The 11192-nt window shown below is 38.4% G+C and overlaps 1 protein-coding gene across 1 annotated transcript; it reads right to left on the bottom strand.

Moving 5' to 3' along the window:
* Positions 1–1526: 1526 nt before the first annotated feature.
* On the bottom strand, positions 1527–6203 carry LOC117293186 (neuromedin-U receptor 2-like). The gene has a single exon (XM_033775407.1). It carries the CDS (start codon positions 5987–5989, stop codon positions 4901–4903), a length of 1089 nt encoding a protein of 362 aa, XP_033631298.1. The 5' UTR covers positions 5990–6203; the 3' UTR covers positions 1527–4900.
* Positions 6204–11192: the final 4989 nt, after the last annotated feature.

Below are 11192 nucleotides of genomic sequence, written 5' to 3'. Positions count from 1 at the left end.
AGTTTCAATTTAGCATAACTAGCTCTTTGTACGTACAAAAATTCAATTGTAGCATCAGTAATTTCTAGTATGATTGATATAGTAGTAAGGATTATGTAACGTTTTGTTTTAAACCACAGCAACTCCCCTTTAAGTACCAACATTCTCATTACCCATCCATATGAAGTTATTTATCTTTGTCTGTCACGATCACACCCTATAAACAAACCAGAAATAAAGACAAATTGGTGGAGAAATGTTGAATATTTCCGTCGGTTTTTTTTTTAATCAGCCCATGGAACACAAAACAATCCACATCAACATCAATGCATGTAATCAAAGTTCTGTTATACGCAAAAGCAGGTGTAAACTAAGCCTGAGCTGTATAATATTGTATATCTTACAGTCGAGGCCAGCAGCAGCTCGACAAGCCAGACAAACAGTTTTGCCGAACCATGCGGACATAATAGGCTGAAATTGGTTACTACAGAGCAATTTCCTTTTAACATAATTACAGTGACATAGGTAAATTGCGAAGTTTTTGTCAGTTAGAAATAGCAGGGGTCGCTTTATTACAACACTGCACCTTCAAATGTGATGACGGTTTGTTCGGCCTATTGAAAAGCCGAAATTCACTTTTAGTGGTCATTATTTGACTATTTAGAAATGAAATTACTGAACGCTTTTGTTTAAAACGTTTGTTTTTGGAGTTTTTGACACCAAACAATTCCAAACTTCAAATTTTCAATTAATGTGCACCAAGCACCACTGATACAGAGGCCCCTGTACAACTTGTCAAACTACAGTTTTGAAAGCATCAAAATAAATACTTGAGCAATAAGTCGACAGTTTACAATTGCATTAATAATTTTACGAATTATAACATTTACCAGAACCGTTGATCTTATAGTCCACACATATATACTTCAGCTGAAATCGCATTTTAACTTTGGTGGCATGTAATGCCCTTGTGCATATGAAAACCATTTGAAGGAGTGGATGTGTTTTCGCTCGAATAAAACAATCTCCACGTTTCTTAGCAAGAAAGCAATCACTTGAATAAGCAATCACAATTTAATCACTGCACATTTATTTGGAGTATATGGGATTAAAGATGGCGGAAGAGCCAATGTACAAGCATCTATATATCCGAAGACGAGGAGGTGAAGATTGACCTAAATTCAAATTGACCTAAATTGCCTTTAATAGAAATTACTCTTCCCTTTTAGTAGATCGAAAGACTTATCACACTCTAATCCAGGTTAAAGTTGATTTGGTTACCGTGGAGCCTAACCCATTTCTGTGCTAGTATCACCAAGATATTTTTGTTAAAAATGAACCAGAAAAATGTTCAGAATTATTTAGTGTTCGAGCTCAAATCCCATTCGGTGTACTGTTTGCTAAACCACCGGAGACTTTGTGTTTACAATGGTTATAAGTATTAAAGGGACACGTTGCCTTGGATTTGGGCGAGTTGGTCTTTGAAAAGTGTTTGAGAACGTTTATTATGAAATTATTGTTATAGAGATGTTTTAAAAGTAGGATGATCCACACAAATATGCCTCGAAAATGCGTGGTTTTCCTTTTACTTTGCGAACTAACATGGTCGGCTATTTCATGGAGTCCACAACATGGCGTGCTTTTCAAAGACCAACTCGTCCGATCTGAAGGTAACGTGTGGTATTAAACATGGAGCAATTGCTCCATGCTTTAAACAATAAAGGCAAAACCATAAATAAATAAATCAATAATCAATAAATAAATAAACAACAATCATTTAGTGTTTATATAAGTACAGAAAAGAAGTGAGAAGTTGTTTAGACAAACTTGTGACCGCAAGAATAAGGCCTGATGATCCTTTTTTTCACACAGTTTGGATTACTTAGAGATGTCCTCGAAAATGCACGATATTCTGTCTCTCATCTAACGCAAGACAAACAATCACACATGTTGGTAATCGAGAGGGAGGCAAAAGAGATAGCGTGAAGTATCCCACAGGATGGTTGCCAACAATAATTATTCTCCTGCTAACAACGTTTTTGTCTCTCCCGTGTGTTCAAGGACCTCGCGTATTAAAGCGTTGATTGCATTTTGAGAACTGATGTTTCACGGCTAAATGCATAATGTGAACTCTTTTCAAGGATCTTGGAGATCTTATAAAATGCTAAAAACACTCACATGTCCCATTATCATCGTGTGTATGTTTAATGAGTACAAGAAATGTTGCATTTATATTCTAGCTATGAATTATGCATACGCAGTTCTGTTATTTTCAGAAATATATGTCAAAATAAAAGATACATACACAGTAGTATTTTTTTTTTCACCAGCGCGACACCAAACTATGCATTATTTTACTATACACAGGCCCTTTAACATGGAAAACATTGATGGTATGCTACAGTTATGATGATGACAAAAAAACATTGTTCATTTTGTTAGTTGTAATAATAACACAAAAGATGAATTTCTATCTGAAACTTTTATCTTCTGAGATGACACGTTGTTCAATAAAAAAACCCGTATGAAAACAGCTTTGACCTATTTTGTATCAAGCATTATAAAATGCGTATCGAGAACCTGTCGATCACACTGGTAGGAGATCCATAAAGTATTTATTTGAATTATTTATTACAATATGAAAAATGTCATTTTTGGGAGGTTAGATTCTTAACAAGAAAACCCCACCAACAGGTCGTGGGAAATTTCATTGGAATAAGGTAGTCCCATTTCTTCAGAAAACGGCCAAATTACAGTAAGATAATTTGTTGCTTACTTTGTACGTGTGCTCGAATTCATGCATTGTGCTCACAATTCCATTGAGCGAAACCGTTCGTAAAGTGGATGCGTGCAGCCACTAAGATGAATATTCCACATTTGTTAAGCAATTCATTAGAAGCAAAGAGCGAACAGTGACCTCAGACCTAGTTTAGAGTAAAGCTATTGAGTTATGACGCAAAAACACGCAGGTGTTGCTGCCCACTTGGTTAGAACAGACACTCAATTCACCGACCTAACATGTGCTTTTACAACAAACCTTCAAAAACACTTAGCATTCTAATCGCTGAAAAGTCAGATCGGTTTGTTGCATTCAAACAAATGAAGCGAAAGAGTAGAAGCTGTTGATAGTACCCTGTAGTATCCCATAAAGTCTCATGCGTAAGAATAAATTTATAAATGTTCACAGATTTACAAGCAACTTACATGGCGTAAATTTGGCCTTTGGAAAACCACCCATTGGAAATGCTTTAAATGCAACAGTTTTTGAAGTGAGTGTAGAAACAATTAGTTTTGATCTTGTAAGTCCTAATCCTAACTGTTAAAAAATGGTGAAGCAAATTAATGTATTTCATTAATATAATGTTGGATCACATCAAGTGTGGATATACTGGTTTTTGACATTACCAATCTGACGCATGTGCTTTAACGTAAACTTAAGTTGTTGAGGCTGTGTTCGAATCAATTAATCGCAGTTACTGCTATAAAGGCCGCAGGGCTGCATCATCAACGTTGAAGGTTGCTTCTTTTCAGCAATACATTCGAGTGACACACCAATGAAGTAGTATTCACTCACTCAGTATCCAAACATTGTATTCAGTAACGCTTAATTCAGGGAATGTTACATAAATACAACTGTTGCATGTTTGAGACTCGGTTAAAGAGGGGCCACCAAGGGCAAACTCAGTTTTGTGGCTCATTTTGCCATAGAACTCTTAAGAGAACGAAAACAAACTACAAGTCTTGAATCTTATCATTAACACTGTTAAATGCCATCGAGTTGGAATCCCCTTCAAGTGCAATTGTTGTCAAAATTCGAAAACGTTCTGACGTCACATTTCAAATTTATGGTCCGTACATTATGTAGAGAATGTTTGGTTCATTTCTGAATGTTGATGAAATCAAATCGTGACAGCCTTTAATTCCACCCGACGGAATAATTCTAAATCCTTCTTTGGAATGTACACACATTACTTTTAATAAAAAAAAAAATAATAAGACTTGTAATGCGCATCCACCCTGCTGGGTGTCCAATGCCTTATCTCTCCCCGATAGGCAAATAAAGTTTTACACCATTTTAACGTAAACCCTCTGAACTAATACACTTTTATGAGGACTATGTCTATTGGGAAATGAGTGAATCTCAACACTGACTTCGACCATAGAGCCCTTCTATAAGAATTGTTTGTCGATATCATCGTACAGAAATAGAATAGACCTTAGTTTTTACATACCTAAATGAACACACATATTGTTACGAGTACAATCATACAGAGAATAATATTGGCTTAGAAAGTGCCGTTTGTTCTTCTCCACATAAAAACTTTGTCTTTTCTTGCAAAATACACATAATTGATTGCAACTTACAAGCAGAGCAGCCAACTGAATATACGAGTCGTATGCTGCAAGCATTGTGTAAATTAACGCTCGATGAATTATTGAATAATTATTTCATTCAATCTATGCAATGCGAGGCTGCAATTTAATTGAACAGGTGTTCGGAGAAAACCATATTGTTCTTAATTACTCGTGTATCTCTTTCAAGTTGAACGACCGAGAAGTCAGTGTGCATGTGTGGGGACAAGATTCATGACACCTCCATGCGACGATGACATATTCAACTTGACGTGGTCTTCTTCTGAGACCAAATGCTCAATATTGTGACCTCTGATGGGTGTTGTTTATACCGTGTACAATTCCATTTTATGTATGAAGTGTAATGAATTTTTTTTTTTTTTTTTTTTACAATTTGTTGTGATGTCATTGAGCATTTTGTCCCACATACCCTGTTTACACTTTGTACGCCAAGTTATCAATGTGTACGAACTGTATGGTGAAGATTCCTGCACGTTTACAAATGCTGTTCAGATGAACCAGACAACTGTTTCATGAATGTCTTAAGTTCAACCAAGAGTTCACCAAATTAAAGAACAACACTCGATCTGTGATATTCCTCCATAGATATGACGGAACGGAAACGCCGCGTTCTTGCGTTAGCCGGCCCGAACGTGAACGCAAGTCTGAACGCGAGACGATAACGAGAGTTTGTACAGTTATAGACAATAGGGTTGACTGCAGAATTCATGTACATTAGTATGCCACTTGCTACCTCAAAATGAACAATGTTGAAGTTGAATAAAGCCCTCAGGAGAGAAGCTGTCTGAAACGGTGCAAGACAACAGAAGAATATAATTCCGTTTGCTATGAGCATTCGGGTTACCTTGTTACGGTCTTGTAAAGTACGGGCTCGTAGGTCTACAGTGTTAGCGTTTGCGTTACTTTTCTTTAAGGCTTGGATGATCCTAAAGTACATTATGGAATTAGCCACAAATGCCATGAAAAACGGAACAGTTTGCAGACAGTTTGCAAAGATACCAGACCAAGACCACAGTGGGTCACATATCAGCATTGGGTCGGGGAACAGTGACGCAGAGCTCCTGTTGAGATTGTGGTCGACTTCCCATTCTACGCAATACGTGTTAACCACACTCTTACCGGGTATGAGTAAGCAGGAGAAAGCAGCACCGAGGACCCAAGCGTACGCCGTAAGCCTCTTACAGTGGTGCAGTTGCCGGTTCATAATCTTACCCATCGGCCGGCAGATTGCTTGGAGCCTCTCGTAGGAAATCACAGTCACCAGAGCTATGGAAGTGAAGTATGACGTGGCTTGGAAGGGATAGAAGAGGAAACACGCTGTGGGTCCGATACCACTGACATCATCCAGGAACGGGGAGGTAACGTACATCCAAACCTTCTCCCCTACTGTGAACACAAGAAAGACGATATCAGCTATAGCCAAGTTAGCCAGGTAGAAAGTGATAACACTCCGCATCCAACGGACTCTGTAAAGAACGAAGAGGAAGATGAGGTTGCCGATAAGCCCCAGGAAGAGGATACAAGGCATGATGATCGTAATCAAGATCGTGGAAGTTTGGCCGTACGTCAAGAAGTCTATTGACGACTCGTTCATCAGAACATACAGGATATCACATCCCTGGGTGGTGTTCTCCATGACGGCGACTGATGAAATATCACAGATCTACTGGAACAGAGGCTATTAACACGCCAGAAGATAGCAACACTGTGTGCCGAGATAGCATGAGCTGGGTTGAGATGCAACCACTGCTAGAACAGGTATTTTAGTCGTGTTTCAAGCAGTGCTTGACGAGTTTATCGGTGAAAAAGTGGGCACCGTGTACCAACAGGACCAGAGACCTACAAGTCGATATCACAGACACCGGCTCCCAGTGGCGTTCTGCCTGCTGCGGTTCCCGGAGGAGTAATATATGCGTCTATCATGCGTCGGTAGGCAACTATTGTCAGTGCAGACATTATAATAATCGCATTCTATTTGCATGAAGGATCCGTGACTGAGAAACACCACCTTTCTGTCTTTACTCTCATATTACGGTGATTCCAGTTATATTTTGTGGTGCCAACTAAAGGGACTCATGCTAGGCGCAAGATGTGGCCTTTGATGTGTGTAACATCATGCTTCACGTGCAGGTGTTGATGGCATTAAGTGGCTGTGACGTAGGCGTTGCCTTGCCGTGAGCAAGGCAAAGCAAAGACAGATTTTACGTTTTCACGTCATTTGTCGTAAAATTGGTTTCCGGTTAAGTGGTAGAATAAGCAAACAATGTTCTCTATTTATCATGACACAGCATTCAGTCAAGTCATTACTCAGAAAATATACTAAAACAAGTAAATGAGAACACGTTTTCTTAACAATTTTTCTGTGAAATGCTGGGTCACCGAAAATTGCACCGGCAACAAATACTCGTTGTGACAGGAAAATCTGTACGTAAACCAAACACGATCGATCTAATTTTTTTTTACCTGTACCATCCGTTAGCGTGATACCGAGGAGATGTCGCTTTATTGAAACAGACTGTAGATTTACTCACGTGCCACGAACGTCATTAGTGATCACATATATCTTGATGTATCTTCAAGAATACCCGCAAATTAATGGAAGACAAAATGGATCTGTTTGCATAAAGTAGTGATTTGTTTCAATAAATTTGGAGTATAAAAGTGTTTGACATTGATAACTTGCGAGAGAAGCAAATGGCACTTAATGGAAAAATGTTGATGTCGTTCTAAAACGTCGTACGTCATTTGGAGAACATTTTTGTCAAAGTAATACTCGTGAACGTCTATTTTTTTATATTTTATTTTAGTTACTAAATGGATTGGATTGTTAAATTTGAAAGTTTATTTCTTTTTGGAAACCGGAGGGTTCAAAAGGGCAATACACAATTAGATGCAATTGAAACACTGTTTTTACAAGCTATAGAATAACACGACGTTTAAATCTGCTGCCGATTTTGCCGAATAATGATCCAGGCACACACGTTGGAAATACCGTGCACATAGTTTATAGTATCCCAAAACCATTCTTGGAAAAACGAATTCATATCCGGATGAACATTTTTTTCTGATGGTGATTGTATTTTTCATAATGAAAGTATATTTTTAATCATCGTTGAAACCGATACTCCGCAACGAATTCTATACGCCGTCACTTCATACGCCATTGTGATTTCAACGCTCACAGGATACATTATTTCTTTAACTTTGACATTGATGCAATACCAATATTCCTTATGATCAAGCATTCATTCCCAGGTTGACGAACTGTTCCAATCGGCTAAAAAGCAATACACAGGATTTCTGGCGTCTGGTCTGTACAAATACATACAGCAGTAGATGGTTGGGTAACTATGTGTTTAAAATCCACGTTAAAGTGCAAGGACATAGTCAATTTACTGTGCATTTTATATGAAATAAATCTCCTGGTTTTAACATAAACACATCAGAAAAGTAACCATGCATGGAGTTCTTCAAGAAGCACCCTTTTTGCTGAGAAAAACATGTAGAAAATAAGTGGTTCCTTGTTTGTAAACAAATACAAAAAAAAATTAAAAGTGGGACTAAAATTGAATTGCATAATAACAAGTCTTTTAAGAAATGAGAGTTCCACACACATAACATATATAAATTTCCTGGGTGGTTTTCGCATTGTTGATTACTTCTACATCATCATATAATATGATACGTTTATATTCCTCATTTGCGTACATGTTTCTATCTACTATGCCTGCCAGTACCTGTTCTAGTTAGGCTAGCGGGGTTTTTTTCCGCAACAGGGCATCCCAGCACGGTCCACGGTTTGGCGAACAGCCCCTATTACCCACATGCTATTTCTCTGCGTAATTATTGCATTACTCCACTTAGTCATTGAAATGAAGCTATCGCGATGTTTGCATTTCACTCAGCGAGGACTGTACGTTCGAGTTTTTTTTTTAGGAAAACCAACCAATTATAGAACACGAAGGTGGCATTTCTATATGCATAACTCTAAGATGCTTTGAAACGGTTTCAATTTGTGCAACTTTAACTGCCGTACACACGACCCCTCGATTGATTAGTCCTATGGGTTTATTACAATTTGATACCTCCCCAATCACACATCTCAACTGACACATTCAAGCGTTTTTAAGCTTCCTTTGTTTAACAGTACCTATCAGAACATTCTCCCCAATACGTGAATGAACCTAGCGTCAAGTTGTTGTTTATCGCACGATTAAAACGATTTGCAAAAGAAATGACTTCCTGCAGGCATGCTTTGCACACAGCCCAACGGAAGAAAACATAACATCTTATATGTTATGGATTTTACACTGTCTAGTTCTTATCAACTTATTATGACATCTCAAAACTTGTCCAGCGTTTACTTTCGTAACTTTTGGATTTATGTGGAAATAATGACACAAAATGTCAACTTTCCCATACGACCAGTGCAGTAACTTGCTTGCCAGAATACCAAAAGAATGTAAAAGGTCACACTTATTGTAAACCAAGTTTGCATGGTCTATACCTCACCATGCAATGCATCAAATCATAATAAGTAGCATCATCACACGCGAAGCGACGTGAGTTACCACGCGATTTCAAAATGAACACGACCACCCGTAGTATGTTGATTATAGATTTATTGTAATTAATTATTAATATAAATGCTTTTAGAGTCCAGTGATCTTGAAGCGTGAATAATTTCAAAATGCAACTTTAAAAATATATGTTTTTTGTTTTTGGCTTACCTGTCACAACACGTATGTATAGCCCATGGTTTGATCTATAAAAAGTCGATATGGGTTTTGCCTATAGACCGGTAATGAATGTTGGATTAAGCTGTGCGTCCCTAACAACAATTCGCCACTATGCCTGAATGCAGTTTCAGATAATAAGTGAACGAAAAGATAATCACGTTGTATGCTCAGTGTTTAACTTTACCCAGTAAACGATTACTTGAATTCGGATAAGTTAATCCGTAAACGATAAATTGAAAGAGCAATATTTGAAATCGGATGCAGTTTCAGAATGTTCAAGTGGACGAACGAAACACTTTCATAAGTTAACTTAGCTCGTTATAAACGCTTACTAGAAATCGGATAAGTTAATGCAGTAAACGATAAGTCGAAATAGTAATACATCGGATAAGTTATGGCATCCATCCAATGATGCAGTGATCATAGGTCTTGGTTACGAATTACTACGGAGCTATAGCTAATCCGTACACGCTCATTTTATCGCCCTGCCATTTTCGATGTGAATGCTTTCTCAAATCCCCGTATGCGGTTAGTAAGACCGCACTGCCCGGCAGGCCATGGGAGCATTGAGGCACTCTACACGCCGTGGTCTAATGTGGATCCTCTGCGATCTCACATCTCCCATCCGGTTGTATTGATGGACTATTGATTTTACATGCTCATCCGGCATCAGCCGACTGAGCAAAGTCATGTCGATTCCTTTATTATCCCAACAACACAAGAAATCTATCAAAAACATAGTTATTTTGGATTGAAAAGTTCCGGTCAACTGAACAGTGTTGACCTTTTTTATTTCGAAACATGGCGATCATTTTGCATTGCCCTGGGGATCAGGGTAGTCACCTTGGGGAGGGAAGGTTTATATCCACACAGAAGCATAGCCGTAAATTGTTATCCCTTGATCACTCACTCACGGACATCTCAAAGTGGAATATCTAAGTGGCTGGATGTAATTTTTGGGGGTCTTTTTAAATAATATTCATCCTAATAATCCAAATCGAGAGAAAAGCAAACCTCCTCTCTTTAAACCAAGTGGTGGGTAAATCAGTATTAGCAAAATTCAACAAACAGCGAAGCCGACGTGTTGTCATTAGACCTTTTTAAGGATGCAGTGCTAACTATGTCATCATCAAGAAATTGATTTTTGAAAATGGATTTCACATTTTTTCTTCCGGCATGTCAAATGTGTGCCTACATTCCATGTGCAGACTCAACTGAACTTTCTGCCAAAACGTCAGTCGGTGGTATCATGTTACAATGTGTAGACAGCAAAGTGCTAATCAATAAATACATGGTCCGAAGCCATTTTTTGTTGGTACAAATCCGGGAAGATGTCGAGAAAAATGAACTCTCGGCTTGAGCCGTGTTTAGATTGAAGTGGAAAGATTTGCCCAGGGGGACTTTCATAACGCCCGACATACCTCATTCCTCCCGCTCGCTCATCCCCCCATACACAAAGCGCAGTCTCGATAAGCTCATTGATTGGGGAGGTGTCAGCACTCCGGAAGAGGCGGGTTGTCTAGATCGAGTTGAGCCGAAGCGTTCTTGATATTATTACAGCTCACTGACAGACATGGTTTATCCACACGAACCATCGCGATGCATCGCAGCGCTCAAAACTTCATCACTTGCTGGTGTTGATGAATTACAGATGTTGTTGAGGTGTTTGTTTTCGTTTGATTTATTCAACTGTGAATTATCCCAACAATTTAATTTGGCTGACATTGGCTTTATGGACATGCAGAAAATTATGATGAATAACATTAATGATGCTATCCATACGGAACATACGTTTTTGTGTTTTTACAGGTCTATCTATGCGTTAATATGTCAGTCACATAATGCTTAAAATGTATCAAATGAAAATGGTAGATCTGACACAATGATCACAGATCGTGTTCATGTCTTGGGCGTCAGGTTGATGTAGTGTGGTATCTTGGCTTGTCTACCACAATGGTACCCTGTTCAAATCCCACACGGGGCCCTGTGGATTGTGTGTTCCAGTGTCCTTACCTAAATTGCATGGGTTTTTGCTGGAATAATTATATATATGCATTGGTTTTCCCTTGAATAGTTATATGCATGGATTTTCCCTTGAAT

This window comes from Asterias rubens, chromosome 8 (assembly GCF_902459465.1).
Source record: "Asterias rubens chromosome 8, eAstRub1.3, whole genome shotgun sequence".
Classification (NCBI taxonomy): Eukaryota; Metazoa; Echinodermata; class Asteroidea; order Forcipulatida; family Asteriidae; genus Asterias; species Asterias rubens.
Note: the sequence above shows the minus strand (reverse complement) of the source record. Positions and strands in the feature narration are given on the sequence as shown.

Bases quoted from the DNA above. Each gene is read 5' to 3' on its own strand.
- LOC117293186 (XM_033775407.1), bottom strand. From the start codon at position 5,989: ATGGAGAACACCACCCAGGGATGTGATATCCTGTATGTTCTGATGAAC.